This window comes from Pholcus phalangioides, unplaced genomic scaffold, assembly GCF_987345545.1.
Source record: "Pholcus phalangioides strain wild (caught in Gottingen) unplaced genomic scaffold, Ppha-v1.0 ptg000015l_1, whole genome shotgun sequence".
Taxonomy (NCBI): domain Eukaryota; kingdom Metazoa; phylum Arthropoda; class Arachnida; order Araneae; family Pholcidae; genus Pholcus; species Pholcus phalangioides.
In genome coordinates, this window is record NW_028301608.1 from 14987307 (window position 1) to 15011271 (window position 23965).

At 34.2% G+C, this 23965-nt stretch overlaps 1 protein-coding gene across 4 annotated transcripts in view; it reads left to right on the forward strand.

Moving 5' to 3' along the window:
- sif (guanine nucleotide exchange factor still life) overlaps positions 1 to 23965 on the forward strand; it is a 131472-nt gene that overhangs the window by 76192 nt on the left and 31315 nt on the right. For all 4 annotated transcript variants that reach the window (XM_089242887.1, XM_089242889.1, XM_089242886.1 and 1 more), the window contains 6 exons: positions 5436 to 5617; positions 13985 to 14124; positions 17300 to 17567; positions 17660 to 17803; positions 21193 to 21375; positions 22246 to 22430. In XM_089242887.1, coding sequence (XP_089099013.1) covers positions 5436 to 5617; positions 13985 to 14124; positions 17300 to 17567; positions 17660 to 17803; positions 21193 to 21375; positions 22246 to 22430 — 1102 coding nt within the window. The remainder of the gene's footprint in view (positions 1 to 5435; positions 5618 to 13984; positions 14125 to 17299; positions 17568 to 17659; positions 17804 to 21192; positions 21376 to 22245; positions 22431 to 23965) is intronic.

Below are 23965 nucleotides of genomic sequence, written 5' to 3' on the forward strand. Positions count from 1 at the left end.
TGAAATTATGTATTTTTATCTCACTAAATACAAAAATAATTCAATTTCTTCTTCATGATATTAGTTATTGTCCATTAGTTATTGTCTTTGCATCAGGAAATACGAGTACACGAAGCTTTAGAAGCGTCTTAATGAAGAGATAGGAGGGGAGGAACTTTGATACTAAGAAAAATTAGTTTCAAAATCGACCACTAGAGAGAGATGGAAAAGTAATATTCATTTATTATCAAACTACAATGTTAATTTGTTCAGTCAAGGCAAAAAAAAAATTCAATTTGGTGGCCGTCTACCAATGTCAGCTACACTCCGAAAGCTCAAGCTAGCATATTGATCATTCGAGTATATTATGAACCTTGACACATTAGCACAAAATGCTTCATTGTCTGGACAAAACAAGACATTTACATAACCACAGAGCTGACAATTACATGAATTCAGATCTTGGGATCGAGACGCCAGACGTGAGGTATGTGCTGATTTCTTCGTTTGAAAAATGACTTTTAGTGACAGTTAAAAACAGTGACAGTTATTTTTTAAATTTCTACGGACTTTTTGCCCACCCTGTATATCAAATTCATCGGGTAAATTGTTATATAAAATACAAAATCTGTTTATAGCACAAGGCAAATCAATCGAAGTCCTGAAGAGAGCTATATGATATAATTTATTTGACCCGGTGTTGTACAGTGTGACCAAGAATTCTATTTCGGATAACAAATACAAATACAACGCCACAACAGACAAATTGCCCAACGAGGTGGCTGACTTAAGAACATCATGGATCCCCGAGTCATTTGTTGGAGGCCCTACCTACTGCTACACCACACATGCACCTCCCCAACGAATCGGTACATGCGGGAATGTGCGTGTACGTGTAGTGAAACCTGACGTGAAGATTTTTTGTTTATCTGTAATGCTTTTTAAGTGTAGTGCTGCCATCTGCCACCAGTTTTTCTAACTATGAGTGAAGTGTTATGATTGAATGATTTATCGTTGTAGGACTGTTGCTCTCTGTGGCGAGACTTTTTAACGGGGAGATCGGCTCGCATTTGCGCCTTGAAGTTGGGAACCACAGAAAACCAACTTCAGCCGACCACCACTGTGGGGTTCGAACCCGAATCCTCGCATCGCGAGTCCGTCACTATAACCATTCGACCACCACAGCGGCACAGAAAAGAACAATTGATAGTACCATTAAGCAACCGCCAGAAAAATTTCAAAACAATGAAATTTCTTCTCTTTTGGAGTTTGGCAATTAAAAAAGATTGTCGAAGAGAAGTTGTTGAAATTGTAATGTCACATGTTCTAAATTTATTAAAATACAAATATCACATAAATGAATTTGGTATAATTTCAATATCGTCAATAGCGTTATCGTAATGAGGATTCGAAGCAACAGATGCATATTCAAGTTTTTATCGTATTATACTATAGAATTGGAAGAACAATCATTATATCCAAATTGGTGAAATCTTGGTTATTCTTTTAAGCCAACCAAGTTTGCGATATGAATTAGTCATTAATATGATTACGAAAGGTAAGATCAGAGTTATAGATTACACCCAAGTCAGTAGGAGAATATCTTTTCTGTAAAATATCAGGTCCAATATAATAACAATATAGGATAGGATACATAAATTTATGAATTTGTTTTTCAAAATTTTCAGGTAGAAATTATTTTATCACTCATATTTTCTATCGTAAAAATTATTAATGACAATTGCCTTAAATAAATATATAAATTCTGCCAGGCTTTGGAATTTTACATAATTATTGTCCAATCGAATAATTCAAAAATTTCATAATCGTCCTTTAACCGGTTATAATGATCAATATAGGTTCAGTAATTGATTAACAAATTATTTAATTTGCTTTCTAGAGACATATACAGAGTAGATACTATCACCGAACCAATAATTACACATTTCTTGTGAAAAACTAACATGGAAAAGTGTTTTCAGTTTTTTGACTTGACTGACAGATCAGTTAAAAATCCTGCACCAAACGTATAACTCGACGTTTTTAAGCTGATAGCAATGCTACGACCTTGAGCGTAACTAAAAAACTTAAAACTGTGTGAACCAGTTTTTATTTCCTTGTCCTTCCTTTCAAAAAATTTCACTTAATAAAATAAAAAAAAATTATCACATTTTAACAAAAAAAAAAGTTAATTTTGGGAAAAAAACAAATTTCCCAGTAGATCTCGTTTGGTTAACACTCTACAGGTATGGTGATGAATTCGCCTGTATAATAGGACGAATGTAACACGTAATAACAAGGTTAACATCACTCTACATGAAGAGGGAAAAAGTGCCAATCCTGAAAAAAAAAATAACTGAGCTTGGCTTTTGACGGGGATGAATATTTTAGTTCATTTTCAATTAGTGGCAACCCAACTGCATGGGAAAATTTTTTTTCTTCGTTGGGTGGTTGGCGTGTAACTGACCGTTAGAAAACAGACACGTCACAAAATTTCAAAATATTATAACTTCCTTAACATTCGTCCGATCCTAAAATGGAAAACACTTTTCTGTATTAGTTTTTCACGAGGAATCACATGTATGATTATTCCGTCCCTGTATATTTTTATAAATGGGAAGTTACTAAAAAAAAAAATTATGAATTTGGCTATTTTATTGTTCATGGGAGGAGAAATTTTAATATTTCAGCTATGGTCACATGATTATCTGGCCAATAAATTGATTTATTTTATATACTGCGTTATTGAATCGCTTTTGTTTCATATGAATTATTGAATGCTATGCACACATATCATTACCATTGATAGACTGGTAGCACCCCACTTCACACCTCCACAAGAGGAGATTTATACATACACACACACCATCATATTCATGATATCATTTTCTTTAAGTAAAAAAATGTCAAACAGGTGTCTGGAACATAATTTTCGATCAACAAAAAGTAATTGCTTCCTATATTGCCGGCCATAATTCTTTTCTTTCAAATAATGATTATTTTGGAAGGTTGAGTTGCTAAGGATGGAAAATTGTGTACATTATTGAATGTTTATATCTTTCATGTTCCACCATTTTTGTTGTTAAGAATGGTTTAAGAAACTGCAAAAATGATCGAAACTTGTGATAAGATGGGAGGCAGACGAATTAGGTGGTTCGGAAATTCTCTCTCTCCAAAATAGTTCTATTTTGTAACGGATCATTCAGGGCGTTGCAGATGTTTAATTGCTGCTTCTAGTGTATTCACAACTCATGTGGCGCCCATTATCCCATGATTTAGACACATAACCGTGGTCCGGATGATGAACAACTGAACAAGTCAGAAAGGGTATCGTGATGGATTCGTCTAGACACCTGACGTGGATTGTCTCCAGAAAGTGCTGTTGAAGTGCCATTGTCCAGCTGAACACTTCATTTTCGATGGACAGCCTTGTGTTTACAGGTCGGAATTTTATAAACCATCTACGAGATCTGTGGACATCGAGGGGTGTTTTATGACCATCGACTATATTGATTTTTTCTGTGCATCTATAGTTTTTCCAAATCTTCCTGATTAAACAAATAAAACAAAAGTATATAAACATGAAGCACGTATTGTATCTTTCAGAGCCTGCTGCGTTCAAACACGTGTCATTGATACACTATTTTCTGCAGACTCGTATAAGTCCTGCAGAGACTCATAATGAAATTCACTGAAAGAAATCAACTGAAAGAAAGAATCAACGAAAAAAAGCAAATATAGGAAATACATAAGGAAATTATATCCGGCAAGAGATTGTTTACTTTCCAAGTAATAAATTGCTCTATAAAGTTCTTTGACCATCTTAATCGTTCTTAATTCGTCCTTCAGATGACATCTTTTCCCAGACCTTAGAAAAAAAGTACAATAACTAAACATTTACTAATTTAAAATTACAGTTTAGTTCATCCAATAGAGGGGGAATTTTTCCTTTTCATTGAGAAATTAGGTTTTATATCCGACGGCATAAAATATATTGAAACATAAAATTTTACACAACTGCTTTTTCTGATGTAATTTTTACAATCTGTATGAGTGGCATTTTTAATAACTCATATATGTTATTTTGACGAATGCATCAATCACATCATGAACTTAGTATTCAAATAAAGAATTCATCATCTTGAATGTCATTGCTATATTCTCATGTTGTATGAAATACCCTTTCAAATAAAACTATTGAAGAGCATAACATATCTGAACAGAAGTTTTGTGTGTACATTGAATATCCTCCGCTTTACACGATTAATTGGTTCCGCAAAGTAATCGCGTAAAGTGAGTTGAATTTAACATGGGTTAATTTAACATATGGTAAGATAGGGGTTTTCTTCAGAAAGGTAAAGATATATATATATATATATAAAGTCAATTTCCAACAGCAAAATATTTTTTTCGAATAAATTGAATTTAAATTTTTAAATACATCTTGTAAATTAAAGCAAAATTAAGGAATTTAACTAATACTTTTTTACTTCTCTATCTTCAGTGCTTCTTATCGATTCTAGTGTGAGTGTGGATGTTTTCTTTCCTGAAGAGCTCGGTATGATAACTGGGGGGATGATAACCTTTTTTAATAAAACAGTCGAGATTCACGTGGCAAACAGCATTCTTCTTCTCTTTATGAAAACTTTAGAAACTGCCAAAGAACTCCGAATATCCCTCACAAACATGAGAATTCTAGTTTCATTAGGATCCTTTCATTTGGCTAAAATTCAGGTAGTGTTTTCAATGTTATCGAAATATTTTGATTAGAGAAATCTGTGGTGAAATTGGGTTTGAGCGTTTGTCTTATCTAAATCATAAAATCCATTGGATCTTGTCATTTACGTCAAACTACGTCAAAAATTTTTTCATATCAAATTTACCAGCCCATTTTTAGGACTAACACCAAACTCCAAGTCAAATTACACTTGATGTGATTTCTAAAATCAATATTTTAAAATCGCTTAAAGCATGGGATAAATGAACATTAAAAACCTGCTACGTGCACGCTGTAATTTTCTGAGGGGGATTGAGAAGAGAGATTCCTCCCAACATACCCATTTTGTAATCGAGATTGTACCCCTCGTGCGCTCTGTTCACTGGGAAGTATTGTATTTTCATTGTCACAATATGAATTGGTTAACTTTTTGGATACATTTTGGTACTATTGTGACCAGTTTCCCGAATACCTTAAAATGCTACTACACAAAAAATTTTGTTTTCAGTTTTTTGTTTAGCTATTTATGCTTAATGTAACCCATGTTTTGTCATTTACATTGATTGTTCTGATGTGATCGCAGCGCTTCGGCTTATAATAATAATAAATAAATAATTCAATGAAGATATGATAGTATTTTTATATAGTATACTACCTGTATACATGGAAAATTTTTATTTATTGCTTTTCTTGATGGAATTGTGAATGTGTTTCCTTTGTTATTTATCTCGTTCGATAGGATCAATGAGCAACAAGTGCAGTACTTTGCCTTTACCGAGTTTCACTCGGCACCCACTTTACCTCTCGTCTTCGGGGGGCCTGTCTGCGGGGAACTCCTTTGAAACCACAGCGTCATCTTCAATCCAACAACAGCCTTCCATCGAAAGCACCGACTCTAGAATATACCTGACCTCATCCGAGGTAAGTGAGTTTTCCTATCCCATTATGGTTTTACTATACAGGGTGATCCTAATACTCATGAGTCAAACTTTAAGAGGTGATATATGACTCCACCTCTGACTCCAATATGCTTGTATATATATATATACAAGCATTTTTGGTGGAGTCATATATCACCTCTTAAAGTTTGTCTCATGAGTATTAGTGTATGTATATATATATATATACATACATATATACACACGTACATAAATAAACAAGCATTTTTGGTCATGGAATGTGTGGTCGAATCGCAATAGCAGAGGAAGTAGAGGGTGTTTTTAGAGATTGCTTAACAGTTACTTCACCAAAAGCAAATATATTTTTCTGACGAATTTGCTGCAATAAGTGCTATGAACCATTCGACGGTGCAGGATATTGTAATGTGGTACGCCTTCTTATGGTGCAAATTGGGTGACGACAATTTTACCATTAATTCATTGTGGTGAATCACTTGATCATTTCTTGAAGTGGCATAACCTTAATGGCCCTTGCACCAATAAAAAATGAGCTCCAATCCAATCCGAAGGGTGTTGATAGCACATATCGCAGCAAATCCGTCGTAAAAATATTATCTTTGTTTTTGATGAAGTGCTATTGAGCACTCGCTAAAAACACCCTCTACCGCTTTTGCCATTACGATTCAACCGCACATTCTATAAAAAAAAATGCTTGTTTGTGTGTCTTATATCGCCTCTTAAAATTTGCTCCATGAATTTAGAATCAACTTGTAATATATATAGTCATTGGCCAAATAAATATTCACCCTCATAAATCATGGGTGGGACCACTTTCTTCCCTCGAAATTACCGTGATCCTCCATGGTATGGACACTTCGAAACGCTTAAAGGTAAGTAGCACGTCAGTTCTGACTCATCCCTTTTTTATGGACCATTTATTGTGCTTTTCTTGAAAATTTTTGCCGAAATAGGGGGAATCGATTTTTTTAGCTGTAGGCACAGCAAAGGTTTTCGCGCCAGTCTTAGACTTCAAACATCAAACATCGCTCCTAAATTACAACATGGGGTACGTCAAGAGGCCTCTCGAGTTCTGGGATTCAAATTGTCTGCCTTTTACCTCATAGTTAGTCTAGACATATGTGGCAATACTGCTTTCAACACCAATTCTGACGACAAATATTTCAGTTTTCCTATCCGAAGGCTCAGCCGTTTCACTTGTCACTATTTGAAGCTCCCTGGAATCAGTATTAAATCACAATTTGTGTTTTTTTCACTTATTCATCCTATAACAGAAATTTATTATTTTAATTTTTATGATATTTAATTTATAAAAAAAAAAATTTTGGATTTTTCACGTGGAGAGATTTTTTACGTTTAGAGGGGCCGTGACATTAAAAGGCTGCGAAAATACTGATCTAGAACCAACACCACCTATAAAACAAGGCCTCCGCACGAAGCTTCTGACGTCAATGAAGAAGGCCATTTCTCCTATTGCCATTGGATATACAGCAAAAACAAGTTAAAGATGCCGCGTGCGTCAGCCTGCTATATCCAATCGCAATAGGTGAAATGGCCTTCTTCAGTGACGTCACGAGCTTCATGAGGAGGTCTTGTTCTACAGGTAGTGTTGCTAGAACGTGAAACATTCTGAGTGATTCGGAATTCGAATACATTGCATTTTTTGAACTATTCATCAATCTACCTCTTCCATTTTGTGCTTTCATATCTTTCAACGTCATTTGATGCATGCTCTAACTTACGTTATTCTTGATTTCTTCATGTTCAGCCATATTTTTTAAACCACTTGAATGGCTAGAAACAGGAGAAACCGCGAGACACCCAAGCTCTGCCGCAAGAAGCAACGTAAGCAATTCTGCCCCCGGGGGGTTGGGGGCAAGGGCATCTCTGCCAAAGCCAGAAATTATTGATTAACTTGAATGGCTGATCAACAATGTTATTACAGTAGAATTACCCCTCCCTCCACCAACACACACACACACAAAATATTGTAAAATTCAATGCGTTTAATTGAATCTCCTATTCTGTCATAAAAAATCATTTTGATCATGCAATTGGACATATTAAGCGGGTTGGTGCACGATAATGTTCCAAAAAATGCATTTTTCAATTTTTAAATACTATATATTTTTGGGTCTAATTGCGTTCGAGCTTGTTTTCCACCTGCACTAAAATTATTTTTGAATTTGTTTTAATATAAACTGCTGGCAGACATTACATATACTAATGTTTTGCATTAAAAAACATTTTCTCGAAACTATATTTTTTGTCAGATAAGGAACATTTTTTCAAGCACCACTTGTTCAAATGTCTTGAACCTTTGTGTGTCTCAGCACTGAAGTGTTACATGTTTGAAATTGAGGATTTCCTATTAAAACGATTTTGAAAAATTCAATTTTACAAAATATGGGCAAATTTTGGTGATATTTGAAAAATTTGCGTGTTATTGAAGTTAAAGTTCGAAAAATATATATAACCAGCTATTAAAATCATAAATTGACTCGTTAAATTGAATAAAACTATCCACTTGTTGAGAAAAAAATTGAGGTCCTAAAATGAATAGAAAATTGTTCCTTAAGAAACAGGGGCGCGGTAGCCCAGGTGGATAAGATGCTGGTCTTAAGCACCAAAGGATGTTTAGAGGTGTCGCGAGTTCGATACCCGGTTCGTCCTTGTCAGAAAACTTTCCTGAAACGGTGGTACAACAAAAACGGCGGTTAGACCGCAGGATAAATGGCTGCAACAAGGAGTCCCTGATTGAGGGGTTAGTGCACCAACCCCTCGACGAGTATAAAAAGCGAGCCTGTCGTTCGGAATCGGCAATAAATTGTAGGTTCCGGTCTAATTAGCCCTCGTGTGCAGAAAATCACCGTAGTGCGACAAAAATGGTCTTAAAAAAACGGGATTTTACTCACAGGAAGCTAAGATCGGGCCCAAATCATTTCAAATCGCTTAGAGCCGGATTTCTCAAACTGTGCTCCGCCAAACATTTCTTGGTGCTCCTAGTAGACATTGAAAAAATAATTTTCCAAAGTACTGTATTTCAAAAAATTTTAAAATTAAACTACGTAAAAAAAAGATGGGAGCTATACCTTCTTTTTTTGAATCAATGGAAGATAATAGTCTTAATATAATAAAATGTACCGGAGAAAAAAACACCGGGTATTTTGTTTTTGAACTAAACTTAATTTCTCGAGAGACAGATGGCTTTTTCTCAGCCCAAGATATCAAGGAAACAGTTATTTTCTGGATATTATGCTGAGGTGAACTCGGAAAGAAAAGTCATCACGTCTCCGCCGGGACTCGAACCCTTGCCCGGTATGCAAGAGGGCCTTGGTTCCAGTCCATAGAGATTTTTATAAGCAAGTACTTTTAGCTAATTGGGAACCTCAGAATATCTCTTCCCATGGTGCTGTTAAGACTGCCCTGCTGCATCTTCCTAATGTTTCAATGTACTTCCCTAACTTCAACTGTATTTATTTCAATTAATATGAATTTCAAAAAATATATATATATATTATTGCCATCTGCTGTTGAATTGAAACACAAATTTCTGAATTAATGCATATTTGAGCAACGTGTTTATAATTAACAAATTTTAACTACTATTAACATTAAAAATAACACATTAGTTATAATTTTTAAAGTTTATTGCAGTTCAGGTTAACTATAGAGAAGTTCGATACAGACAAATATCGGTTAACATAATTAATTTGTTATTATTTCGCTCTGAAGGCCATATTTGGTTCAGTTTTGGTTTCGGTATTTGTGCTCGCGAAAATAAGTTAGTTTTGTTTTTTAGCGTCACCTACCATTGACTTTAAATACTACTTTCTGATTTCATGTGTATACATTTTGGTCGTATATTTCTCCACTTCTATCAGTTTTTTTTAACCGAACAATCAATCTCTCGATAATTTACAGAATACTTGATCATTCTGATAAATTGTGCCCACTTATAAAAAATAAGATGTTTTTAAATAATCGTATATAGTGAAATATCGGTTGATGCGATGGTTCTTCTGTTTTCATGAGCCTGAACCGTAAAAACGTTTGAAAACGATTTCTTTTGTGTATTTCGTGTACACTATAGGCCACCCCATTGGCCCGTTTGTTAAGAGCGGTAGAACGGCGAACGTGCCGCGGAACCGCCGAAAAACGTTTTATTCAGGTCAGGTCAGGTCAGGATTTCGTGTGCTTATTCATTACGTTTTGAATGTATGAACCAGAGTTGGACGAATCATGTAACTAGCACGTTTTGACTTAGCATTCATTTTTTTTTATATGAACATATGTTTCAGGATCGGTAAATTTCAGGAATGACAAGAAGTCCTAATTTCTGCTTTTTTTAATTGCCATTGTCTGTTATTTGGTTATGGGCTGATTCCGAATAGGAAATTTGTTGCACCATTTTCATTGACAGACCCATACCCTCTAAATTCTTACAATGGACTTTCCCACCCTCTCCAGATAACGGATAATGGATACAAATGACGTATTTTCAAACCCATTTTTGACTGAAGTTGCATTTACGCAACACTTTGCTTTAAAAAAATGTTTCAATTAATTTTCATACAAATTTTTGTATGAAACGAACATTTCTGCAGATTAAAAGGTGTAACGAGTGCCATAATATTTTTAAAAATTTGTTTACAAAGAAATTGCATTGAATTGCATTACAAAGAATTGCATTTCAAAAGCCATTTTTGGAAATTTTATTCTCATTTTCGATTGGGAAATTTTTTTTACGTGACCATGGATAGAAATAAATTTTTAAAATTAAAAAAAATAATTTTTTCTTAAATTTCTTTTGTCATGTGACACATGAGACTTCACAAAAAATCATATAATTGATTGTCCCATTGATTTAGTAAAACTATGTTAATTAATTTACATTAGTTAAAAAGTTAATTAATTTACATTAGTTAAAAAGTTAATTAATTATAAACTTACATTGGTTATAAATAAAAACATGCTAAATTAATATCCAACTTTTTGAAACTTCTCAAATATGTTATTTAAGTAACCAGTTATCATATATATAAAAAAAAATCAATTTGGTCATCAATTGGAGGAGCGGAAAAAGAAATATTTGATGTTCGCGAGTCGAAGTGGAAACGTCGAATAATTGAAGTTGTGCATCGAATAAATGAAATACTTTAACAGTAAAATGCATAGGAACCAATTGTGACCAAAGCCGAACGCCGTAAAAAAGTCGTTAACTGAGAGACGTATAAACGAGGTTTCACTGTAATGGAACATTCTCTTTGTGCATACAATGGAACCTTCCCTAACGGACATCCCCCGTTAACGGCACTTTTCTGATCCCCGGTCCCGTAGACTAGGGCTTTAATGTATTTCACTCCGCGATAGCGGACAGAAAAATCAAGGAAACTGTTAAATTTTTTTTTCCAATCTCTGATTTATTAATTTTTGGTCATAAACCTAGAATTTTTCATATTCCACTAAGATTATATTTGATCCCAATTTCGACTTTTCAACTGTATTTGGTAATTACGAATAATAACTTGTAAAAGTGATAAATGTAGCGAAATTTAATCAAACTTTTTTTATGGAGACGATTGGTGATTGTGCATAACCACCAGTCTAACACTTTTACAGTAATATATAGGAACCAATTACTACCGTCGTATAAGCGAGGTTCCCCTGTCTATCGTACATCTCCATTAGCGGATACTTCCTGTTAGCGGACAAATGTTTTGGTCCCATGGTTGTCCGTTATCGCGATATTCTACTGCATTACCCTACACAAAAAAGTTTTCTGCATCAAATTTCGTTTTTGTATTAGATAGTTTTTTCCCAGCAAACTCAATATCAATTTTTATACTTATGTTTTTCGTCTTTATTTTGAATTCAACTGAATAGCTATCTAATTTTAAAATGTTATTCGTATGTAACAATCTTATTTTTTTCAATAAATTTTCTTTTTTATTCATTTTAATTTACCGTCTTTTTTACCCATTATTAAGTGATTTCTCCAGTGGGTCGTAACATGAGTTGCATACAACTTAATAATGCTTCATTTAATCAGGAAATCAGAATTGCCCACATTTGCTACAGTCGCGGACCACCTTTGGTTTGCTGGTAATAGGTTGAGAAACGCTGACGTAACTGATTTGCACAATTTCGTGAGTCAGTCGATCATAAATTAGCCACAGACTGCATATGCATTCGGTGTATGGAATAAATATGCGGTCACCCATGCAGAATCTATTAGCTTACAAGGCTTTAATAATTTACAAAATATTTTTGTTACGTGAATTATTTTCTTGGGAAAAAGTTTGGATTGTCTATCCCTTTCAGACCCTGGTGCCACAAATGTGTTGGTTTGTTGTTCCTCACTGTAGAATTTTTTCTTTTGATCTCAGGGAGTTAAGCCCTGACTTAAAGGATTTACAAGTTTTGAGTTAAAAATACGGTGAATATATGAACTTTGGGGTTTTCATCAGAGATTAGCACTTAAAGTTGAACTTTTAGGAAGTTTCTAAAATGGCTTCCAGTAGAAAGTGCCTCTGAGAATAGTGTAATTTATTACATAAAATTTAACATTGGAGTTCTGGAAATAAAAATTATATGTGAGGACGAATATACCCTGCATCATCTTGGGTGAAAAAATTTGAACGAATTGAATTATTTCTTCACAAAAAAAAAAACTTTAAAAAAAATTGAAAAAATAAAGATGTGTTGACATTATACGATTTTTGAGTATCAAAAATGGAAAAAAAATTTTTAAATTTCTAAAAATCAATGTTGAAATTTGCAAAGACTATTCGGGTTGTTAGAGAAATCAAACAAAAAAAAACGACAGAAGTTTCAGTGCATGTAAATCATAATCGCTCCATATCAGTGACATTGACATTGAATCAGTTTCAATGCTAAAAAATTTGGGTCTAACCATTCTAAATCACCAAAAATTACTCTTCATAGATATTTCCACATTTCTACCCTCTCTCTTAATTGGTTCACGTAATGACCACGTAGCACGTAATTCCCGATGGAGGTACATCATTAATGACCAAAATCAAAAATCGGACCACACACACGCGCGCGCGCCATCACGAGAGAAAGAGTTTCTCACTCCTCCGCAAAGTGTGACTTTGTAACCCATTGTGTGTATCCCAATGAATATTCACAAAAGCCCCCTCCCTCCCCCCCCAAACATCGAATTTCTCCCCATAGCCTCGAAAGCAGAAACTCTCTCTGTTACTCTCTTTCATCCGGAAGAAGGTGCGTGGTCAGAGGATGCTTGCTTGCTGGCTGGCTGGCATCGCTCCAGTTTGATGGTAGTTATGGCGACGCTACTGTACGTGGGCGGTTCGATCCATTCGGTGACGTCACCTGGGGGGAGTCGGTGACGTCTTATGAGACGTCGTGGTCCATCTTGCGCAGGCGCATCAACCGGGGGGGGGGGGTAAAATAGCGCGACTTTGCTCTTCTTTAGCCGCTACCGAAACTCGAACCGAGATCTATCGGGGGTGGTAAAAGGGTGGTTTTGGTGCTGGTGCTGCTTCTCATCATCTCATCCCTTCATCCCTCCATGGCCCTGAGAGCCTCCCCAGCACGGAACACAATTATTATACTCCTCTTCTTCTTCTTCTTGTGCTACCTACGTTAGTGTATTCTTGTTGTTGAAGCTCGCGTTACTGCTGGCGTTTTCTTCTTTCGCCCTCAATCGGACGAAGTAAAAGGGGATGATGGTTTTGCTTTCCTCACCAGTTGCACATCCACCACGACGAACAGCACAACGACAACAACAACTACCACCGCTGCTGCTCTAGCATATCCATATCAGTGAATTCACAGGGAAAAAGCGCCTGTTAAATGATGCGATGGAACCGGAAAGGGATTCTCAAGACCTCTTCGTCGCCCATCCTCGTCAAGGCAAGTTCAATGTTGCTGCTGCTGCTGCTGGTGCTGCTCCTCTTGGTGCACTTCGATCTTTTCCCAATGCCAGCTTAGTCTTAGCTGCAAATACAAACAAAAAAATAACTATTATGTAAATCGGAAGAGGGGAGATCTTTTGTGCACAGGAGATCAATTGATCGCTTTAAGCCTCGATCAATTTATTTTTATTCGGCGCGGAATCGGGATTAACTTCAGACTCACTCCGTTTATATAATATTATGATAAAAAAAATTAATTAATTAATTAATTGGAAGTTTATGGAAATGGGATTGTTTACATGCTTGAAAATTGCTCTGGTATTTAATCTCTTATTGAATATTTTAAATGATTTGTTTGCGTAGTTCTTTTTTCCCCCTTCACCTACCTCGTTGGTTGTTTGTTTTTAATATTTATTAATCTTTATATAAATATTTACTTAATGATAATTTTATTTTTTGTTTGGCAGATGTCGGACGACGATCGTCTCTCGCTGACGACAGCCGTCAGCGACGAAGACGATGGAGACACGAGGAATTCACCTTTCAGAGCTCGATCCGGTTCGGCAGCTGCCTCTTTCAATTGCACGGGAGCTGTACGAAAAGCCGGGTAAGTACTCTAATAAGCAATACTGCATTATCGTAATTAGTGTAAAACAAGTTCTTAACCGTCTATGGTTCATCCCCCATGAAAACATATTTGAAAAATTACAAAAACGGCTGTAAATTAATGCAGTTATAGCATATTTTTCATTCAAAACAATAAACAATATATCAACACAACAATTTATTATTTACGGTGAGTTTCTTAATTAGCTAAAATGGTTTAATTTGAGATAAATTGTTTTGTTATTTTTTTTTATTTAATTTACCGGTATCTCATAAATTGGAAAAAAAAAAATCTTGCTTAGCAAAGTTGAATAGCTTTTATCTGGAATTTTATTTCCAATCCCCCCTCAGTTTTGTGCGCTTTTACGAATCTCTGAACACGTAAAATATCAGCAGCTCTTGGGAAATGACACCTACAAGGAGTCAACTCTTTCTAAATAAAAAGATACTCATACAGCCGTATTTTGCACTGAAATGACACACACATTTCTCAGCCACCTCGTTAGGTATTTTGTCTGCTTTGGAGTTTGTATTTGTATAAAAGATGTAATTTTTGAAGTATCAGAAAGTATGATAAAAAAAATAGGGTATAGTTGGGTTTTGACCATGTTTTTTTCATACATGGTACCACAGAGAGTTAAGGTCCTTACTTTTCTTAATGGACATATGGGAACCTCAGTCATAATCATCGTGTTTTTGTTTTTCAGTAATACTTTTTGTTTACTAAGATTTGCAGTAGCACTTTTATTTTTCACCATTCAGCATTAATTATCGCTTGAGTTTCTGTGTAATAATTTTGCAGCGATCAGCAATAATTTTGACCATGTATTTGCCGTGTATATTCAACTACATACGGGACCAGATGATTAATAATTTGGAAAAACTTAATATCAAATCCCACTGAAAATATGTTGTATTACTGAGAAATTAATAATATGATAGTCGAGGCGATGTACTTGATCATAATACTTCACACTTCAAATACCAATTTTTTGAAGGAAAAAAAAGAAACTAAAAAATTAGTTTATTCAAAAAATAGAAGCATTTTTATAGAATCCAAATTTTTCTTTTCAATTAAATGAGTTGATTTAATTAGTTTAAGGCGACCGGCTGCTTAGATGACGAATTTCATAAAAAAAAGATTGAAATTAATTTTTATGTGTTCATTTGAAAGTGAAGTTGTTCTAGAATAAAAACTGTTTTATTTTTGTCTCTACAATGGCTGAAAGCGAAGATATAACGACTAAGTAAAACGAATATAATGATCTAAATCCGGTAATGAAATCTTTGAATGCATTCCTGTGAAGGTTTGGGCTTTTGGCTTTTTCACTTCACGAAAAACTTTGCAGCTCAAACATTTTTCAAAATATCTTCATGAAACTTTTCCCACCGTATTTTGTACAGTTCAGACTGTGCATGGACTAAAAACTAAGCAATATTTTTGACGTTTTTAAATTTGCATTATTTTGGAAATCGAGGATATCAAGTATTTTTTTTTTCTCGAAAAATGTGTAATTTTTCACGTAAACAATCTTACCTCAAAATTTTTTTACATTATTCTGAAACTTTTAATTCACTGCACAGAAAAATGTTAGTGAAATAATCTGTGTGAAGAGCATGTTCATACAAGCGGTAGTATTTAGTGTACAATGTCCTGCAGAAAAACATGATAATTGTGCATATAAAATTATCAATTCAAATAAAAAAAAATTTTGCCAGAATATTCATGTGAAATAACATTTATGTTCTTAGTTTTAAACCATATCCAAGCCAAAACTACATTCGTTATATCCAAAATGACTTTTTTTTTTAAAAAAAGTACCCCGAAGTAGTCTTAAAAGGAAAGTAGATAAGTTATTGTTAATTATATATGTTTAATTGATTTAAATAAATACAAATAATTTTCAAATATTTTTTGAAGCCTTTTCTGTTACTTGATTATATGTGAAACTAAATTTCACTATACTTACGCAATATTTCAATGGAGCTTTTCTGCAGTATTCCAAGTAGTACGTTATGCGCGATTAATATTGGGGATTTCTAAATATTTTTAAATGAAACAATACAACAAATTCCAATTCTCAATCGTAAAAAAAAATTAAATTATGAGCTATAATGCAGTGAGATAAATTTACCGTTAAAAATTTATATGAATTATTATTAACTAACTAAAATATCAACCAATGCTGTTGCATTGAAACAATTTCAAATTAATATCTCATCTAGACCTGATGGATTTTTCATAATATGTCGTTCAGTGTGTTTTTGTAAGTTTACCTCATTATGTCTTTGAAATAAAGGAAAAACAATTATGTATTTCCCATAGGTGTTTAAACATGAAACATAAATTTGACGTCAGATATTTTGTACTGAATCTAAAACAGATATATTTATAACTAATTTGAGTGCAACTCAAACTTTTCAGTTCATTCCACAGGGCGGTGAAGGTATTTGTTTATGTGCAAGAGTTTTTTCAGTGCACAATGTATTTTGAAAGTGCTGAAATAGACTAATTCAAGAACAACATTTTAAATATTTCAAAGAAGCTGAGCTTTCACAAAACCTTTGATGGATTTTATATCATAAATATATTAAAGAATTAATAGATTTTTTTATATACTTAATGCTTTTATAATATTAAGATAAATTCGATAACATATTTTGATAGCAAAAATGCTTGTTTTGGAAGAGTTTTAGTTTTATTAATCGCCACTGATGAAGCATGTTCTTCGTTTGCGTACATTAAAATCGAAAGTCTTCATAATTTTTCTGAGAATACATATATACAGTATTTGAAGTCAAAAATCATGTTTCAGAGTTTTTAATAATCTTACTGCGTTTATTTAACAAAAGTTTTAGAAATATGTGTTAGCTCATGATGATATAGATTGAACATTTTTTGTCTAACTAATTTGGAAGCAAAACGTTCCAATAGAGGAATGAAATAAATATAACATATATATATATTTATGAGGTATTATGTAAGCAAACATTTACATGTCATACATGATCATTGTCTAGGTAATCGAATGATGGATTTTAGGTGCTGTGTTTAGTATGTAGTAGAGAAGAATGTGTTGAGAAAGTAACTTTTTTACTTTTATAGTCATGGAATACTTCGATATTTTGCTTGAGTACCTGCTGTGTATTTTAATAGCAATCTCTTGTTGCTGCAGGTTCCTGAGCGTAAAGAAGTGGCTTCTACGGAAGAAACAACAGGTCGAACTGGCCCGAAAGAGAGGCTGGAAGGGATACTGGGTCTGCCTGAAAGGTACAACATTGCTTTTCTACCCTTGCGACAACCGGGATAGTAGGGCCATCGACAGTGCTCCGAAGCACCTGATCATCGTGGATGGGGCCATCATGCAACCCATCCCGGAGCATCCAAAGAGAGATTATATATTTTGCCTAAGCACTGCTTTTGGAGACGCTTACCTTTTCCAGGTAGATTTTAGACATTGTCATTTAAATACCTGAATTCGCAACTGAAAAAACAAATATGAACAACTATATTCATGTATACTTTCATTATTTAGGCACCATGTAACGTGGAGCTGGAAAACTGGATAAATAGCATACACTGTGCATGCGCTGCTGCTTTCGCCCGCCATAGAGGTAAAACTGGAACCCTTCATCTACTTCAAGAGGAAATATTCAGGTTGGAGAAAGAGATCGAATCCGTAAGTCGAAAAATATAAGGAATTTACCTGCACATCAAATAACGTTTCGTACCACTTTATGTGCAAAGTATGCACATCGTACCACTTATGTGTATGCATATGGATAAACTACCTAAAACCTACAACCTTATATCTGTTATGGAAAATGTGATGAATCAATATTCATGCAATTTTCAATCGTCTCAGTAAGTTTGATAAATTTCACAGCATTTATCACTTTCACCAAGATTATGCATAATTCTCTTATTGAAGTTGATAAGTTTGATAAATGAAAGAAATCATTCCTAAATATTACTCTAATTTCAATAATTTATCAGTTTCTCCCGTGCGTGATGCGTGCGTTGCACTTATTTTTCCATGAAAATTGAATTGAAATAAGTGTGAAGAAGATAGAAAAAAAAATTTTTTACCAGTGTTGTAATGTTGAATATCTTCATATTTATCAACATGCGTAAACATAACCAACATTATCGAATGAGTTCATCATTCTAGGCGGAAGTTAATGTATAATGCCCGGTAAATTTCAGTTATTCATAGAAGATTTATTATATTTTCTAATGAGTTGTTATATAAATAATCACCCCGTAAATATGATTAATTCGCAGTATACTGTGTGAATAAAATTTATCAAACTTGCCAAAATGATCGGTAATTTACTATGTAACAAAGGAAAACTTTCTTCTGTGTCCTTGGGTAAAAGTTATTTCTGTGTTTGCTTGGTCTGGGTAATCATGAAAATGATCTCCCCTCCTCCCCATACTTTGCTTTGGCTGATTGGTTTACTGGAATATTGAAAATGACAGAAAAAGAACTTTACGCGCAGATAGTAATTTTAAAAACTGTACTATAAAACCAAACTCCTTGGTTAGTAGGAGAAATTTCCCAATCTCTTACGACTGTATTTGTCTGTATTTGTATATGTATTTGTATTTGACTGAAATAGACTGAATACAACAATTTTATGCTTCAAACTTTGTTTTTGTGGTCGATATTTGTGAATTGGTCACTTATCATTGGCTCATTGGGTGACTGGAATATTGAAAATGGCAAAAAAAAGAACTTTTCCCACTGATAAGAGTTTTTAAAAACTATAAATAATAAAGTCACGTATCGACGTTTCACGGAAAATAAAATTACAGTTAAAATAAAATTATAAATTAAAAAAACAATGCGATTTTCTCCATTTTTATTCCCATATGCACCTTTTGCCAAAAATCAGTGCCAGAAATAGGGAGGTGTTTCCTATACGTGGATAGAATTATAGATACGACGAATTATATACTCAATTCCTTGCAATTTACGATGAGAGTAACTCGGATGATGATAATGAACTTGCTGATGTAGCTGATTGTGATGTAATCGTCACGTTTTAACTTACAAAAGTAATTTCTATGATATTTTCTATGTTTTGTTCTTCCTTAAGTAGATGCTCCAAGTCAAGAATGCCTTGGAGAAGGTCCTGCTTTGGGTTAGCCACCCATGCTTTCTTTGAATTTTTCTAGATGAGCGCGGAGGATGAGATATGTCATTCGAAACATTAGACAATCCAATTTTGTGTTTTTCTCCCGCAAGCTCAATATGGTTTTTGGTCCAGCGATTACCTACGAAGCTGTTAATCATGCGAGCATAAATATTCCAAGCTTCTTTACCAGTCTTTGACATTTTTGGGAAGTTCTTTGTATTCCACATTCTTTACCATAATCCGATAAGACGTTTATATCTGTCACAAAAAAACGTAAAGAACATGTAGGTATTTTAATGCTGTAGTGAATTTTCGTCTAGTATGATGATGAACTATTTAATAGGACTAGGTTTTATGTATAATGGTGACATGGTATTTTTGGAAATCAATCATGTGAAATGATTTTTTTTTTTTCGTGAAAATTTTAGTATCGATGACACAAAGCCGAGTGAAGAGCGAGAGAGAGATGCTGTGATAGCGATTATAGCATTTTATATACTGTATTTTGACGTATATATATAAGGAACTCTCTTTTATGTATAAGAAACCCCTTGATTTTTGGGTTTAACATTGGAAAAAACTTTTCATCCAAGATAAAGTTTATTTCAAGAGAAATTTTTTTTTTATTTATTATAGAAGCCATTAAATTCCTCATCCCTCTCATGTGATACATCCCAATCAGCTACATCAACAAATTTATTATCATCATTCGAGTCACTCCCATCTTAAATTGCAAGGAATTGAGTACCTATATAATTTGTCATTGTCTATAATGCTATCCACGTATAAAATATCACCCATAATTTTGGAACCAATTTTTGGCAAAACGGGGTTCCTTATACACCTTAAAATACGGTATACACCTGCAGTTTTTGGTCTCCAAATTGACTATTTCTTTCTTTGTCGTATCTTTGGTTTTGGTGCTGGGAGGCAATTTGACCTCTCCGGTGTTTGATTGGTGGTGATGGACCATATGTCTCGCTATAGTTTCAATGAAATATGATCACTCTTGGGTACCAATGACGTGTGAGATCAATAATTGGCAATTCCAGGGGGGGAAAACTTCAATTTATCCCATAATATCTTCTTGATATCTCCTTATAACTCACATAGCAGGGCCGCCCTTACCAGAAGCGGGGCCCAATGCGAAAATCATAACGAGGTCAGGTACATCTCAACAATTTCGGGGCTCCCAAAATGTTTAGAGCCTCCCTTTGTCCCAATTATGTATTTTGTTGGGGAAGGGGAATTGAAATTTTAGAATATAAGGAAAATGCTGAGAAATATCCCTACAAAAAATGTTAAACACACAACTGAATGTAAATTAGCTCAAAAAATTAATGAAAATTCACCACTGAAGGTAAATTTTAAAGTAATGAGAGAAAATTCCACTAAACTAATGGAAAAATTGACTTCATAAATTAAAAATAATTAAAAGAAACAATTCTAGCACCAATTAAAATTCACAATTAACAAAAGAAATAACTCTAAAATTGATAAAAATTCACAATATGGAAATGATAATTCCAGGATGGATGAAAATACGTAATTAACAAAAAGGAATAATCCCAGAATTGATATAAATTGAGAATTAATGTAAGAAATAATTTCAGAACTGGGGGAAGCCTCCAATAATTTGCCGTGAGTGCAGAGCCCGGAGTGACCGCACCTGTCGCACATCCCTCCCAAGATAACAAAACATGCACTCTTCTGAACGCAAAAGTAAAGTTTAAAGCATAAAATTCGCTATATTCAGTCTTTTTTAAGTCGTAAGGCACTGAGAAATGTGACCTGCTAACAAAGGATCAAAAATCTTATTACATAGTGTTATATATATGCATAATAACCGAGTTCATCACATGTACCGTAACATATCGATGGAATGGAATCTTGAACCCTATTTTTTGTTTATATCTTATCTCATCAGGATTTCAAGCTCAAGCACATGGCCGAGCTCCAGCTGACGGTTGTGGCGGACGCAGACAGTCGCTTGGCATTAACTAATCAAATAAGCCAATGGGAAGAGAACATGGAACGTCTTCATTGCGAACAATTCCGGTTGCGATGCTACATGGCGTCATTGCAGAACGGGGAACTGCCCAATCCTAAGGTTATTTCAGTTAAATATATTCTCCCTTTATCTCCAATGACATGTTTTCTTAACCTATGGGTCGAAAACTTCCCTTCTGAGATGAGCCGTACAAATCCACATGCAATCCGGTTATAAATTATTTGTCGCGCCACTACCGACATTGGCAGCCTAGAATGTTGCCCAGAAAATTTTTGTGGGCTCTTTGAGCCATAATTCTATATATTTTGTGGGAAGTTGGTTTCAGAATGAATGAAAACATTTAATGAATGAAAGATAATGCAAGAATTCATGAAAAGTGATTCGTGGTATTGGCTCAGGCCCCGTTGGTTCTTCCGTCAAAACGTTACTGACTGGTTTGAAAATGTTCTGAAATTAAAAAAGGTTCATTATTAGGAATATGATTAATAAGCATTTTTAAATTCGAAACTGACGTATCTTCATCACACCTGAGCCAAAACTTACTATAATATTTTCTTCTTGATTCATTTGTGTTTATTGTGTGTCAAAATGCCCTTTAAAAACAAAATAAATTTAAATAATTAATTGCTCATGCATTTGTGTTGATATCTTTACTAGGTTATTTCAGTTAGGTGTACCTCAGGTCTTAACTTGAGAAAAAGGAATCATTAAAAATCGTTAAGAGTGAGGTACCCACATTTGCACCTCTGGAGTGAAGAGGCTATGGAACGCGAAGTTAATCGTGTTGATTTGGTATCACGGCTCAAAAAAAAGGGTTAAGAACCTCCATCCTATAACACTATTACCCAAATAGATTATGATATCGTAGATGTTTCAGTAAAACGCTATGTCTCTGCAAGGAAATTTAAATTCATTTGTATGTCATGAAGTGTTCGCCCATTAACACAATAAAACGCTGTATTGTTTCAGAGCCTGCTGACGCATGTTTCGAAAGCAACGAAAAACACTCTGAACACTCTTGGTGTTTTCACGGTGTCCTCGTTCCACGCGTACATTTGTGCAAGGAGTCCATCGCTTCTGACGAATCTTTTGTCTGGCAGGGGGGCCACCAAGAGACGATCACGTGGCATGCTGTCACGTTCCAACAGTGGAAAGTACGTGCTTATATAAGTATTCCTTCATATAATATCCTCTCTTCAACAAACAGGCTGTCCCAAATTGTTTGCACGCCAGATACCCCCTTTACCGCCTTTGTAATAAGACTTTATTACAAAGAAAATTAGTAATTTAAATTAGTAATTAAATTAGTAATTTTTATTACAAAAAATTAATAATTTGACTTTAAAAATATACTTTCATTTACAAAAAATTTAAAATGACTTTAAGGAGGGGGGAGGGTTGGCGCACGATCTTGGCTTCCCATGCTTTCCTATGGGAAAAAATCTCCTTCTTTTAAGGAACACTAAGAATTTTTTTGTTGACTTTAGGCACTCAATTTAGCGATGAATGTTGAAAACTTCATAGTCGAATATCTCCGTTAATATTGCCCTTAAAAATGTGAAAAATTTTGTGACTTCTCAGAGCCGCCTTTACGGTTCCCTGATTGGAAGTTTTAGCACACAGGGTCTACATAAAAAGTTAATTTTTCCTTTTTTTTTCAAGCAGACGACTCCTTAAGAAAATTTAAGATATTTTCAGTAACCGCACGTCATTAGAAAACTTTTGTAATTGAAAGTATGCGTTTTTCTCTCTCTCTGGAGTCAACGGTTGCAGAGATACCCGCTATGCAAACAATTTGGGATAGCCCGTGTACACACAACGTGTTTGGAAGAAAAGCAACCCCCGATTTTGAAATCGACTATCTCGAAAATGTTTGATTTAAACTGCGAAAATTTATTTTTGTTGTGTGTTAACACAATCTTTAATGAGTTTAACTAAACATTTCATCAATAGATAACTGCGCCATTGAGGCCGGGATTACACAACAAAAGTTTGATAAAAGTTCTTTCACGAAACTTGAAAAATTCAACCAATAAGCGTATCGGCTACATTCGAGCGAATGTAACTAATTGTTTGTTTTTCCTCAAGTTTTGTAAAATATCTTTTATTAAACTTTTATAGCGTAATCCTGATAATTTCCATTTTGTCATGTCCTACATTATTAAAATATTTTGAAGATCCGGCATTTTGATTTTAGGCCGCGATTACACTAAAAAAAGTTTTATAAAAGTTCATTTTTGAAACGAAAATTTAACCGATAAGGCTATTCGTTGCATTTTCTCGAATGTAACCGATAATATTATTGGTTGAATTTATCAAGTTTTATGAAACTTTTATAGTGTAATCCCGGCTTGAGATACGTTAGTGTGATTGTATGGGGATTTAGCATATGCACATAAACTTGCATATGTCAACTGATGAAATTAAATAAAACTTTAATGACTAAAACAAGGGCTCTGACTTTTCTGGCCTAAAAGTGAAATGTCGTTGCTGATAAATTAAAAACCTGAATTTCAAAATTTCAACCAACCACTAACGACGTTTCATATTTAGTTCATAAAATTCCAAGCCCCAGCTATAAAATACTACCCATTTCGATTATAGCGCTAACTATCGTTAAAATTTGCAACTATATTATATTACATGATTTCGTTAAATTTAGTGATTAAAATTCTCTCTGCTGTCTAAA